The sequence below is a fragment of the Notamacropus eugenii genome, chromosome 5 (assembly GCF_028372415.1).
Source record: "Notamacropus eugenii isolate mMacEug1 chromosome 5, mMacEug1.pri_v2, whole genome shotgun sequence".
In the NCBI taxonomy this organism is placed as follows: domain Eukaryota; kingdom Metazoa; phylum Chordata; class Mammalia; order Diprotodontia; family Macropodidae; genus Notamacropus; species Notamacropus eugenii.
Window position 1 is genome coordinate 325,186,891 of NC_092876.1, and position 15,289 is coordinate 325,202,179.

General features: G+C 32.9%; 1 protein-coding gene across 4 annotated transcripts in view; it reads right to left on the reverse strand.

The window, feature by feature from the left end:
• The window catches only part of SLC25A36 (solute carrier family 25 member 36), a 50,678-nt gene that overhangs the window by 13,507 nt on the left and 21,882 nt on the right, over positions 1 to 15,289 (reverse strand). For all 4 annotated transcript variants that reach the window (XM_072613499.1, XM_072613502.1, XM_072613501.1 and 1 more), the window contains 2 exons: positions 12,579 to 12,679; positions 2,249 to 2,315 (listed from right to left, as the gene is read on the reverse strand). In XM_072613499.1, the coding sequence (XP_072469600.1) occupies positions 2,249 to 2,315; positions 12,579 to 12,679 (168 nt within the window). The remainder of the gene's footprint in view (positions 1 to 2,248; positions 2,316 to 12,578; positions 12,680 to 15,289) is intronic.

Consider the following 15,289-nt stretch of genomic DNA (forward strand, 5'->3'; position numbering starts at 1 on the left):
GGAAAACTCATTCCTTAGGTCTGTGTGAGTGGACTGGAGTGGAGAAAAACTTGCGGTAGAAGATCAAGTAAGCAGCTATACAATAGTTGAGGCAAAAGCTAATGAGTCTTGAGTAAAGTTGGTGGCCATGTGAATGGAAAGAATTAAGATGCTATGGAGGTAGAATCAATAAGGTTTGGCAAATGACTGATTGTGTGGGGTGAGGCAAAGTGAAGCACCTAGGATGGCATGGTTGTAAACTCTGGTGACTTTCACCTCAGGTGAAATTTCAGAGGAGGGCAGGGTTTTGAAGGTAAGATAATGAATGAGATCTGTAACACAGATCACTCTGGTACTAGCTTGTCCTGTATAACTATCCCATTAAATTAAATGGGGAAGGAGGGTTTCTACTCCCTTGCCATTATATAGGAGATTACTGAGGTTATCCAGGCAGGTTCAATCATGAGGTAGAGCTATATTGGGTATGGAGGTAATTTTGTCAGTGTGGTCCTGTTGTGGTTAGGTTATAATCATTCTGAGGAGCCTACAAGATGAGTATATAAAGGGAGAGGTTCGGAATTTTCATAGCCATGGGATGCCAGTAACTGAAGGGAGTGGAATGGGGAGTTCTGGGTGATACTAGGCGAAAGGGTAGGGATGTGGCCTATTTCTTGATCAACTACAGTAGGAAGGCTGAGATTAGGAATTTTCCAAGTGATCCTTCACTAAATATTTTTAATGGTTTACCATAAAAGAAATCAGAATTTTCTCTATAAGACTTTTTCTCCTTTAATAGGTTAACACTTCTCTTTGTTGAAGCAGAGGGGATTTGCTTCTGGAAGTGGTTTGTACTGGTATGACATCAATCTATTACCACCTCCATTTAAAATAAAATCACTCCTGGACAACTCTGATTCACAAGTGCCTTTTCTCTTATTTAAAACTACTGCTGTTGGAGCAGAACAGAAAAATGTTACCAGTGCAATAGAAGCAGCAACTTTATTCTGTATTTTTCTTTTACTTGCCCACATGCCTGCCGAAAATGGCAAAAGCCGTGAATTTTTCCCTTGCTTTGGAATTGTTAGTAGGAACAGATAGGATAAAAACTACATGGTCAAGCCAGTGATCAGAACAATGCAATTGGTCTGTGAACAAATCTTCACATAAGGGCATCTGGATCCATGTCCAGTTTTACCCATGTTGTATCAGAAGATATAATCCCATTATACTATGGAAAGTTGGAAAGGAATTTAGAGGCTGACTACTATAACACCTTATGTAATACGGGAAATCCATACTACATCTCCAGCAGGTCATCAAGTTCGTGCATGAATACTTACTGTATTTCTCATAAAGAAGTCTATTTCTTTTCTTAGATAATTCTAATGTCAGAAAAATTTTTGAAATATTAAAATGAAATTGCATATCTACAACTTCCAGTCATTAATTTTAAATTCTGTCTTCTGGAGTTACAAGGAGTAAGTTTAATCCTTCGTTCTCATGACAGTTATCACAGATCTCATTTCTAGGCTAAATATCCTGGACCTACTTTTTACACACAGAAGTCAGAGCTGAAAGGGACCTTGGAGATCACAGGATCATAGCTTGGGAGCTAGAAGGGATGTCAGAGGCCATCTCTTCCAACTCCTTCCTTTTACATATGAGGGAACTGAGGCCCAGGAAAGAGCAACTTGCTCAGAGTCACACAGGAAGTGGCAGAGATGAGGCTGGCATCCAGGTCCTTTCATCAAACCACTAATCAGCTTTCTCACTGCCAACTAGAAGTGAAAACAATGCTCTAGAAGTGCTCTGCCAAACTGTGTAGTATATTTACTTAGACTAGTTAGCTGTGTTGGTTGTCATGTCACCCTGTGTGACTCACTGAACTTTCAGTCAAATAAAACATGTAGGTTTCGTTTAGTTTAAAAAACAAAACAAAACATGAACTTCTTTTCCATCCTTAAACTTATACGGTTGATCTTCTAACTCTAAAGAAAAGATTTCACATTTCTGCCTATGGTTTTATCTTTTTAGTTTCAATTTTGTCTTCAAAAAAAAAAATCAGCAATCCCTCCAAATTTTGGGTTATCTGTAAATACATCTATGAAATTGACAAACATGGTGAATAAAACTTAGAACAGCCTCTTAAAGGCCCTTAGGGTTAATTTTTATTTAGCCCTCTCACTTTTCTAGCAACTTTCATATAAAACTAGACAATAATCTAACTGAAAAATGATTTCCATGAATTCTTTTTTAATGTATTACATACCTTGCATCAAGCTGTAACCGAGTTTTTATGAGCCAAATGGGGTTGGTCATCGTAATTGCAGTAAAACCTAAACAAATGTGTTCAAATTAGTTCTTGTAACAATGAAGAACACTAAAATTAATCTGAATTAAAAAAACCCATAACACATAAAGTAACTTTTTGCTGATGGAGGCTATTCTTTAAATGACTATTTTAAAACTTTTCCTTTTTTATTTTATAATTTATTTTATATGAATACATTTTTCCAATTCAGATTTTAGGTAAATAAGTCTTTAAAATGCAAAATATAAATGCATATAAATTCTTCTCCAGATCTAATGTGTTCTCTTTGAGAGTATCTTTTATTTCCTAAACTGAAATGCATTCAGGAACCAATCTCTACTAAAAAACTTTTTTTTAAAAAAAAGGAGCTACAACTGTACCTATTTAAAAACATTCTATCATTTGAAATTTACTCGAGTTTTAAAAGCATGCAAACTGAACAAATACTACTAAGGTTCAGATAAACGTCATAAATTACTATCTCTAAGACAGCTATTAACTCTGTCAAATACTTGCTAATATTTCAGTGTCTCACCAGGGCTTACGAAAGTAAGGACTACTGGTTGGCTCCATGAATACATGTATAAACATACAAATATTAATATTGTTAAAATAATGGTGTAATAGGTTATTTGCTATTTATACAAACTACTGTGCTTTATTTATGTTAAGGTTAATACATCAAATTTATTTTTTCATCTGCTTGAAGACATACCCACAAAAATCAGTGCTTTTCTCTCACTTCTGAAACCAATGAAAAAGAAGCTCAGGGTAAAGTTAACCAGTGCAGTTAACTTTAAGGCTACAATACTGTACATTAACAAATGTGAACATTAAGGGGTCAGGTCTCCTGTGAGGAATGAGCTAGACAGTAAACTGCAATCTATGATGATGCACACTGGGTTTCTTGGGTGGTGTGTGTGTGTACATCTATTAACTGAAACCTCAGAATTAGGAAAGAAAGGGGCTTGTGAAACACAAGGATTATGAAAGGGTGCCTATTGTGCATACTTCAAATCTCTGCAAAATGGAATTTTGATGTACATGTGAATAACAAAATTCAGCTACCTAAATTTTACAGGATTGCTTGCTATTTTTCTTCAATCAATATGTTTAATTTAAATAAAAAAATTAGAATACCCATTGGCAAAAATTATTAAGGATCTTAACTGTTTTAATATTATAGTACCACTTAATAGCCAAAAAGTATCCTTTTGGGATAAGATTTGTGCTGTAATATATTTCGATGCTGCAACATAAAACTATAGGTAGGTAGTGTTCTGAAAAATCTTACTATAAACCTGTCTTGGCTTTCAAGGTCAACATGGCCAAGTCTTTCATATTCAAAATGATTTGGCCAATTTAGTTTTTAAAAAGTCAAATTCAATCAAATAGCCCTCTGTCCCAATGATGCCAAATAACCAGTTAAGACCGTTTTCAAGCCACTCTTTTAACATTGTACACATAGCTGAAGACCACCCAAAGGGCTGTTCTGTTTAGCAAAAAGGAAAATGTTCTTGGGTGAGAAGGGATAAAAGAAAGAAAAAATTGGTTCAGTGACATGCAGAATATAATAAAAAATTCAAAACTGTTAAACAATTTTGTATGGATTGTATATTCTTCAGTTCTTTATTTTTAAGTACTTTTTTTGGGTACTCCTAAAATTTTTTTTAGTCCTTCAAATACATGTGCATAAAACTAAAATGGGAATAACAACACTAAAACACCAGCTATTAAAATTAAAATTAATGATATTAAAATTAATGAGTATTTTTAAGTGTTTGGGAAGTTGCCAGGAATACTTCTTTTTATTACAAATGGGAAACTTTAATAAAAGTAATCTGAGTAAAAGGAAAGAGAAGAGAAAATATGAAACAATCATTCAGAATTGTTTAAACATTTTGTTCATTAACTGCAACTGTCAATGTTTCAAAGTTTTTTCCTCTTTTGAGTCCCATTTTCCTATGTGAAAAGGACCAACTAAACATACCAGAATTATATTTTGAAGTTTCAGATTATCAATACATTTTCCAATTTCATCCCAAATTAATGAGTAATCATTTCCTCATTTATTTATTTGCATAACTAAATGTCTACACAGCAAAATTATAAGATTTGTTAGTTTAAAACCGCCAAGCAGCACACGAACAAAGCATTATGCATTGCTCATTATGGCTTTTAAGAATTGCTCTTAAAAAATTTAAATAATTTCTCCTTTTTGAAGCTTTATAAGAAAACTGGGACCCCTCTGTACCACACAAAAAATTTTCATATCATTGTTTCAAAATAAAATATTTTCCCCCCTCATACTGTTTCTATATAAATGCATCTATTTGAAAACAGGCTAAGTTGAAACATTTTGCTAGTGCCTATCAGCACAATTTAAAAAATTAAGTATTAAACAATGCAAGTTATAGTTTATTTCTAAAAATGTGAGCTTGATATCCAAATTTCTACCCCTGATATTATTCTATGATACAAAATTCTGTAAGTAGGGGGCCTAGAGCATAAAATAAACATTTAAAAAGATTAGTAAGGTGAAATAGTACATGTAGAGCTGGAAGGGACCTTAGAGGTCATCTAGTCCAACCCCCCTCCTTTTATTTAGAGAAAACTAAGGCCCAGAGAGAAGAAATGTGCCCAAAGTCACACAGGTAATTAAGTGACAGAGCTGGGATTTGAACTCAAGTTCTATGACTTTAAGTTCAGTGGTCTTTCTTTTGTAACATACTGCCTCCCTTCATTGCTCAGAATTATTAACTTTTCAATTAACCTTTTAAAAAGAACAGAAGCTTTCTAATCGAAAACATATCCTTTATGGTAAATTTAAAAGTTATGAAGCAAAGTACAGGTATTCCTCACTTAACTGAAATTCACTTAAATTCCAAAATTAGGGAATTTCGTTAATTCACAAATTAATTGAGGAACAACACCCACCAAACTTACGGAATGTGGGGGAGTCCCATGCTGCCATACTGTCCCTGCTGCTGCTGTCAGGTGGACTGCCCAATTCTCATAACAATCAGCACTTTGCCACGCTCAACATACAACATCTTGATCTGTGAACAGCCCCTAATGAGGACACTAGCCATCAGTTAACAACCATCATGGCGGAGACAGAACGGTCAACGCAGGCAAGATCCACTGATTTTCAGATCGTTATTGGAAATTAGTCAATTTTTGGAGAACTATACTAATAAATGTTAAAGTGAGCTCTAATGCTAAATTAGGAATGGATTTCAGTCCTTAGCTTTATGAATTATTGTTTCTTGTCCAAGGATTATATAGTTAACTGGACAAGTATTGCTGGATTAAGATGTTTGGAAAGAAACTGTTTTAAAAAAAAAAGTTTAAAAATTACCTTGGAATGCAGAGTTCTGGGTGTTTAAGGTGGTTGGAAGCTGTTTAAAAAGGCCTTAGCCAAAGTGCTAAAGCTTCCTGCACAACACATAAGACACATGAATATACTAGGCAGTCTCTACCAAGTAAATAGTAAATAGCTTCCACAAGCTATTTAATATTTTGTGACTTACTGAGTATAGCATATTACTGTTAATAGCCTAAGCACAAAAGAACACAACTATAGCACTGATGTTATGGATATTTGAGGTAACCCCATCATTTTTTTAATGTCAGCCACAAAACCCCACTGAATGGGGGACTTAAAGATAAACTGATCTCATCTTGCATTCTGCTCTATATTGAATAGTGATATTGTAAAGTCCCAATGAATTGGTAATATGTGGTTAATACTATACACTCTTCCTTTTTAAATATGTACTGTTAAAAGGTTTGATATATTCCTAAAGAATGATTTATATTATCTCCAGGGACAATTGTATGTTTCTCTTCAAGAGAACGTGTCTGATTTTGTAAGGGAAATCAAAGAGAAGGTAGAATCTAACAGAAATGTTCTTTAAACTACAGTGAAAATACCTATTTCATTAAGTGAGAAATACCTGCAGTATTGCATTTTTAGTGGTATGTGTCTGGATTAGTTAACCAACATATGGATAAAAACACACAGCTAATGTACTAGGGGAAAACTAGCTAGAAATGAATTTTTTTTCTAAACACTCTTCCCACCTACAAACAAATAATAATTAAAAAATAAAACAGCTAAGATCCAAGGCATTCTTATCCTGCATTTGATTTGGAAATTTTAGTTATAAGATAAAAAATATCCAGAAGAATAGCCTGTTAGTCAAATGTCACGTATGATATCAGAACACTGACCTTCCTCTTGAATAATTAAATATTACTATGGTGTACTAAATTTTTGCAAGTACTGATATTGATATGTATGGTATTCTATATTTGCTTTGCTATCAAAATTGCAATGGTCAAGTTAGGTACTGAAAATTGTCTTTCTCTATATATATACTGTCTAACTAATGAAAGGTACCTGGATCCTTCCATTCCACACTTCTTTGAAATGAAAAGCTACTGCAAAATGATTAAGACTGATCTTATACATTCTCAGATAACGCACATACAAATCTAGTACACAAAAATGTGTGCCTTCATTCTACTTATTCTATAACTATTAAAAAACCAAATGTGTGTTTCTTATACTAGAGGCTGCAAGAGACGCTCAGTTCAGTACTCACGAGGTTTAAGTTAGTCCATATTTCTACAGGAAGTGACCTGCGGATGGGGAGCATGAGATGACAGGATCTCACTCTTTTCACGGGAGAAATGTACAGTAAATGCCTAAAATAGACACAGGCTTTTCTGTATCATAACAACAAGCAGTGACCTCCATCAGATACATGTGTACAAATTGAATCCCATTGGAAAGGATTTGAGAATTATTTACTGTGAGATCTAACTTTTTTAAAGTTTAAAAAAAAGAAAAGAAAAAATATCAGAACAGGCCACAGATTTTTAAAAAATGCACTGAGTACTGAAATTTCTGCCATCTGCAGCAGTTCATTTAAGAGATGTTAAATACTTACCTAAAAGAAAAAGGAACCTGCAATTTATTAAAAAAATGTTAACCTTGTCAAGGGAGAATAAGAAAAAAAACATGCTTTCTGTAGGGGTAATTAAGATTCTATTACCAAGACTATCCATTGTTAGTGGATTTGGTGAACCACTTTTAGAAATCTGCCTGCTTAGTGAATCAATACAAAATCTCAAAAAAAAAAAAAATACTCTATAACTAATTTTAATAAAAATTCTTTAAAGTAGTCTATGTGATATGAATGGTCGTATAAAAGTAACTGCAAATATCTTTGAGCATCTGCATCCTGAATAGTCTTCATTAAAAGAAAATATATGCTTTAAGAAAGTGTTAGTGTTATATTTTTACTTCTCTAGAGAAGTAGCTGTAGAGCTGGCCTCATACCCAAGAGAACCTAGTGTTCAAGTTTCTCCTCTGCTATAAACTGGCTGTAAGACCCAGGACAAGTCACTTAACTTCTCAGTGCTCTCGGCAACCCTCTAAGACTCTTAAGTTACAAAGAAGGTGTCAACCTGCATGAGTAGAATGAGTTCTCTCATTTGAGAGTTCCCTATATCGATGAAATCACTAGTCCAAACCAGAACCCCTTATTTTTTATTATTTTGTTTTAAGAGACTATAAATACAAGTAAAAGGAAGACAATATATATCCACACATAAGAAATATATCCAGCCAAATGAATGATCAACAATCAAGAACACTTGCGTATAAATTCATTGAAGTTTTTGGATGAAATAGCTTATTTTAATAAAAAAATTAAGTATATCACTCATCATTGATTAAATTAAGCAGAAATAATATACTCTGAAAACTATGTGACTTTTGTGCAGAAGGCTGTCTCCATATATTTATTATGTATTACGTACAAGAAGCTTCAAATGGTTACATATTGATTATGCACTGAATATGAACCTCTATTTGAATTTATTATCTACCAAAAAGGCACTGCAGAAGACAAGTTACCTTTGATTTTCTTGAACCATGAATATAAAAAGTGAAATGATTTTTAAAATGTTCTAAAGTTGTCAAAAATCAAAAGCTTCTCTACTATACATGCGCTCTCAATGTGTATGTATACACATTGAAATATACAAACACACCCACACCATACCTCCAACAGCTGTTTTATGTAGTATTTTCATTAAGTTCCTCTGATCTTGGAATAGTTTGACACCTTCCTTTCCTTCTTATATTTTAATCTGAATGACTATTAGATTATAGGCTTCTTGAAGACAGGGACTGTCTTGGTTGTCTCCCCAGCATCTAGGAGAACACACGACAGACTGAAGGTGCTTTTTTTGGAGGCCAGAAGGAGTATGAACCTGTGATTTCATCAGTGTAAGGACTTTTCCTGTACCAATGTGGATAGGCACCTTATAGTCTTAAGAGAGTTACCTGGGGGCAATGAGAGGTTAAGTGACTTGTCCATGATCACACAATGAACATGTGTCAGATGGAGAACTTGAACCCAAGTCTTCTTGATATCAAGTTTAGCATCAATCTACTGTTCTATGCTGTCTCTCAGAAGGTGTTTAATGTCTGTTAAATTTAGAATTAAGACAAGAATAGTTTTTCTATAAATGAAGTTCCTTAAATAATTTTTATTTTAACTATTCTTTTTGAAATATATGTAAATATTTAAGACATTAAGAAAAATAGCATCAAACCTTTAGGTCTCAATTTCAGATTGTTGGAAATTTTCTACATAGTATTATAACATACTTAAAAACTGAGGAAAAATGAGGAGCCAGGTATATTTTATACAAGTGGTTTGGTTAAAACAATTAAAAATAAAGCCAATGAAATGCAAGAAGATTATACTTATACGAAATCTCATGAAAGGAATTAAAATACAAAATGAACTTTGATTTCAGAGGCTATCTAGATTAATAAAGGTATTTACAGTGTTTTGCTAAATTCTTACCTTAAAAAGGTAAGAATTTACCTTTGGCACTAGATAGTTACTTCTTATGTGTATAAACATTAGATTATTAACTTCAAGACAAGGAGACTATCTTCTTTCATCTTTGCATTCCCGTATATAATACAGACTGCTTTAAATACAGTGTTGTTAAATAAAATCTTGCAGGCAATAGCACCAACTGTTGCTTTTAATGGATTTTCTATTGCTACAGTGACAAGGTTAGCATTTTTTGAGTAGCTACATTAATTTGTTTAATGCCTCTCACAGCAATCTACTTCCAGCACTTTGAGCCACAAAATCATTCATATTTATAGAACTTTAAATGCTTTTGGAGAATATCTAGAGCATACTGAACTAGGTCATTTCAAGAATGGAAAAAAAAAAGCTACCTTAATGAATCTGCATGGGGCCATTCAGTTTCACCAATCATGTGGTTAAGTATATAACTGCAAAGCTCAATGTTAACGCTCATGAATACTGTAAAGAAGCCCTAGAATCACAATTCTCAGAAAAACATAACTGCAAACAAATAGTAGTAGTCTCAGAATACAATGAGTGCACAATGAAATGATCTCCAACAACAGGTATAAACATCTTAATCAATGCATTAAAAAGATCAAGGAATTAACACTGGGAACAATTGCAGTGCATCATAAAGAACACTGACAGTTAGTGAATCAACATCTGTTCGTGCCCAGGAAAAAGGACCAAGTAACCACTGTACTTTTTTTGGTAATGTGAAACAAATGTACTAAGCCATTACAATGAGAGGTTATTTTGAACCTACATCTGTGGTATGAATATATTATATTACAATATCTGTCCTTATAATTTTAAAGTGAGAGCTGATTCATTTTCATGACTTCAAATGCCGTCAACAGCAAATACTCAGAAATTTCTTTAAAATTCTCTGAATAAAAAGAACACAGGTAATCAAGGGAAAAACTTTGTTATAAACGGTCTAACTCAATATAAGTTAATAGCTCTCCCCACATTTCTGAACCTCTCTCAAATTTGTTTAGAGTGGAGGCAAGAGGGGAAGAAAGAGAAAGGAAACTAAATATGTTAACAATATATTTTTTTTTGTAAATTTTACCTAGTACCTCAATTAATTAAAAAATTACTCCACTATTTTTAAGTACTTTAATTGAATAAAACAATGTCTACAATCTATAATCTTTGCATAATTATTTGGGTTGAGTATATCATAAATGATCTTTTACATACATAATTACCCATATCATTTATATCTTATAATGTTTTCATGGCCTTTTATTTTTAATAATCATTGACATATATTCAGAGCTGGAAAAGGCCTTAAAGATCAACAATCGTATTTGATTTCTTTTCTTTTCCTGTTGTATATTTTTTCATAAACCAGAAAAGTCTTCAGCTGGTTAAATACCAGCAAAATTGTCAAGTAGAAAATATGAAGTGATTTTTTCCAGACATAGCTTTTGAGTGCATAAGAGCTAAAGTGTTCTAGAGAATACTAACAGTTTATTTTCCATCACTGTTAGATTTTATGATTCTTTTGCTAAAAATTTAGTCTTTTCTTTGTTAAGAGCCCTGCATGAAGACCTAGGTTCTAATCCATTATACCTATCTCAATGTCCTGTGGCGACAGGCAAGTGACAAAGCAGCAGGTGTGGATACACTGGGAGCCGTAGTCACAATCCTGCACATAGGCGGCCCAGGCCAGAGGGTTGTTCCTCACTGGAAGCAGCAGTGGGATTCGGCAGTCCCCTGGGTGTCTGAGAAATCCAGGCTATCACTAACTAGCTAAATGACTTGGGCAAATAACCCTTCTACAGCTGCATCAAATCTTTAAAAATTTATTTAATATTTTACTATTCCCCCAGTTACATGTAAAAACACATTTTAACATTAGCTTTAAAAAATTTTCAGTTCCAAATTTTCTCCCTCCCCTCTCCTCATTGACAAGGCAAGTAATTTGATATGTAAAACTTATATATTTGTAAATCTTATACATTTTAAAATCTTTCAGTGATGGATTTAAATGATTTCTAAAATCCTTGCTAGCTCCAAAGTTCTAAGAAGAAATTTGTTTTGGGAAGTATAGTCCAAGGTTTCTTATTCTGCAAAATGAGAGGATTGGATAAGATAATCTTTTAAGATTTCTAGCTCTAAACTTCTATTATTCAATGATTATTAAAAATTCCATAAGATATATGCTAGACTTACTGTGTGACAATCAATGACTATCATTCAAAAACTTAGTGAAGTGGATATTTCAACTTAAATTGCTTAGTAAAATGACCTAATGCTTATCCTATACTTAGCATTATGGCCCCAAATAAACAAACTGAACTATCTTTAGTTCATTAAATTAAATTAAATTAAACCAACAAAAAACTGCAAGTGAGTGGTAGCTAATAGATAAAGCAGCACACAGTAGGCACTCAGCAATACTTGGTTGACTGATAGATAAGAAAAGATCATAGTTAACAAAAGTAAATTTCTGTAGAAATTTACTTCAGTTTCCTGGAAGCATCCCCACATCGTTTTATCTGGGGTAAAGTATTCATGTATCAAATCTCATCCAATGGGCTGATGAGAGATATTGGCTTGTTTACCACGCACAGTGACAAGTCACTTCAGAACCATGGCTGATTTCAAACTAATCATTGCAGAGACTCTGAAACGTTAGTTACTCTAATAGTAAAAACTATCATACTGAACAGTTTAACTAAGCAGTTATGGTTGGGGAAATTCCTGGAAACATTTTTGTGCAAAGCACATACAAAAAAATCTATGCCTTATTTTAAAAAAAATGCTACCCAGGTTTAAACCAAATGTTTAAAATATATTACCACCATTCATCCTATAAAGACATTTGCAGACCATTTTTGTTATTCAATCTCAGCTACTAGGAAATATAACAAACAAACAAACAAAACCCTGCAGCATTTAAGCACAGGACAAATTAATACTTTACCAAGAACTGCCGGCACATTTCAGGCAGAAGCCAAAACATGCAGCACAGGGAAAAATGCACTAACAAATAAAAATCAAGGAGGAGAGAAAAATGAATTACAGCTACACACTTTCATAATGCAAGTGATACTTGGGTTTAAAAACAGATGTAAAATTGAATTTTAAGTGTTCAATAGGATATTTAAGACAATACAAATATTTATCATTAGCCTAACCCCAAATTTCTCCAACTCTCCTATTCAAAAAAATGTACACTGATATGCCACCAAATATTTTTTATCAGATACTGGTTAATGCAAAAATCTATAACTATCTGCATTATGCATTAAATAACTCAAAATAGATAGCTTATCTTAACTTTCCCAGTTTATATTCATTATAATTCGTTTAATACCAGGGCTCTAGAGTTAAGTTAAAAAAACAAAGTTACAGAACCTTACCTGCCATTGCAGCTGAGATCATGTGAACCTGGGTAGAATCAGGATCAAGTACATTGTTCATTTTTTCTTTGCAATTGGAATAAGCTGCAAAGTATATTGCTCTAAAATTAAAATAAAATTTGAATTATATATTATATAACTGTTGTTTCCTTTATGACTTCAAATGATAAATATATAATTTTAAGTACCAACAAAATATGCAAAATAAGCATATCCATGACCTCATATAACATTAGGTTACTACTGTTAGCTCTGCAAACATGTTTTCTTTCCTAGAAAAATGACAAGGTACTTTCTGTACTCTAGCTCAAAAAAAAAAAAGGATTCTGAATACTGTTTATTTAGTACATGATAGATGTTGTATTGCTAGCATCTTTTCAACTTGGTCAAACAAAAAAGTGCTGTTAAGGCTATTTACAAATTGCCCAACTGAAACAAAGTGTTTGAACAAGGTTCTGATGATTGGAAAAACAAGGAATGGGCTAATTTTAAGGTTAAATAAATTTACTGAAGTGTACAAATGTGGTATAGACACTGGAAAACAAGCAAACTGATTTTTTTTTTGATTGCTGAGTAAACTTACTTAACTGTATAAACTAATGAAACAAGAACCACAAGAAATCCTGATTTAGGAACCACGTTCTCTGCATATTTAAAAATAAGAATTCAGATATGAATAACAATATTGTTACTTTGAGGACAGGCAACATTTTAAACCAACAGATAAGTTCTTTTAGCAATGAAAACCACCTTAGAAATTAATGTAAGTCCTTACATTCTTTTTTGGGTTTAGTTTTCATTTTTAATAAATCTGCATTGATGTTGTTTGTTTTTCACATTACCATAGTTCACCCTCAATATCCTTTCCCTCAGTAACCCTCTCTCCCTCCTGGAGAGTTATCTCATATAATAAGTAATATTTTTTTAAAGAAAAAAAAGCACAAATGATTAAAAGATCAACAAAAATCTTGAAAATATGTGCATTTGTGGACCTCCTACTTCTTCAAAGGGATGGGCTGGGGATGTCTTCTTAAATCCCTCCTTCTGAGCCATGCTTATTCTTTTAATAATTTTGCCACATTCACTTTTGATTTCAGCCTATGTGGTTGCTCCTTCCATTGCATTTTTGTAAATTGAACATTTACATTGTTGTTACTGTTTTCTTGGCTCTGCTTATACTTCACTCTGCAACTGGTTCATAGAAATCTTGGTATTCATCATTTCTTATACTGCCCAGTAATCTCGCATTAAATTCATGCACCACAATTTATTTAGCCATTCCCCAATTGACTGGCATAGGCTTTGTTCCTAATTCTCTGTTATCACAAAATTGAACACTGGGGCTTTGAGTTTGATTATTCTGATTCTCTCTTGTCTAGTCTGTTTCATTGATCTGTCTTTGTATTTTTTTAACCAACACCAGATGATTCTGATGATTACTGCTTTATAGTTTGAGGCCTGCAAGTGCTATTTTCCCCTTCATTCTTCCTTCTTTTCATCATTTCCATTGATATATCAAATCTTTTGTTTTTCCAAATGAATTCTCTTATCATTTTGTCAAGTTTTATAAAGTATTCCCTTAGTAATTTGATTGGTATATTATTAAAAGTTTAAATTAACTTTAGTACTGTTGTTTAAAAAATACTGACATAGCCCAGCCATAACTGCTAAATATTCTTCGATTCAGGATGCAGTTTCTTAAAAATAGAGATAATTTTGGTGATATGGTAGTGAAATGATTCACAGAATAATAATGTTAAGTATGTCGAAAGCTATAAGGAGAAAAAGAAAATATGTGATGAATAAATTTTAAATTCCATAATTTTAATACCTTAATTTTTAATTCTTAATTTTAAAATCTTATAATCCTTAAGGGAATACACAAGGTAATGAGACCTAAGTAATGAAATAATTTAACAGGCAAAATAATTATTAAATGATGATATAACATATTTACCAAGGTAGAAGACAGACAAAAATACATACGTACTGGCTATATATAACCAAAGATTGGGCAATAAAATGTGGCAAACTGAACAATTTGTAGAACATCTAATTGACTTCAGAAGTACTGTTTTCCATGGGGCAATTTAAAGAGCAATGGACTCAACACAACAAAATTTTGGTCTCAAGTCTTGCTTTGTCATGGGCTATCTGACACTGGGAAAGTCATTTGACCCAAGACTCATTTTTCTTATCTGCAAAATGGGGAGACTAATATCCAACACTCTACAGTTGACTAAATTATTATAAAGAAAATACCTTTTACAGATAAGGAAACTAAGGCTCAGGAAAACAAAGTAATTTTTCCTAGATCACACAAGAATATAGTGGATTGTACAGCTCTTCTGGCTACAGTAAGCCAAGTATATCTTCATGCTAAATGGAAATTTTGGCTCCATTAAAAAAAAAAAGTCAGAGTAATCCAAATTAACTAAAAAGTATCAAATAGATGAACGGATTAATAGGATTTTACATCATAGATTTAGTTAACTTTCACATATCAAAGGTAAAGTGGCTCCTCTAAAGTCATCTGGATTGTAAATGGTAGGGCTGTGCTTTGAATGCAGGTCTTCTGACTCATTCCAAAGCCAGTTCCATTATACCTTGTCTCTGCTTCTTTTTGAGGTCAAATCAATAAACACTTATTAAGAGCTAACTACGTTTAAGACACTATATTAGGTGCTGGAAACGCAAACAGAAGCAGAAAG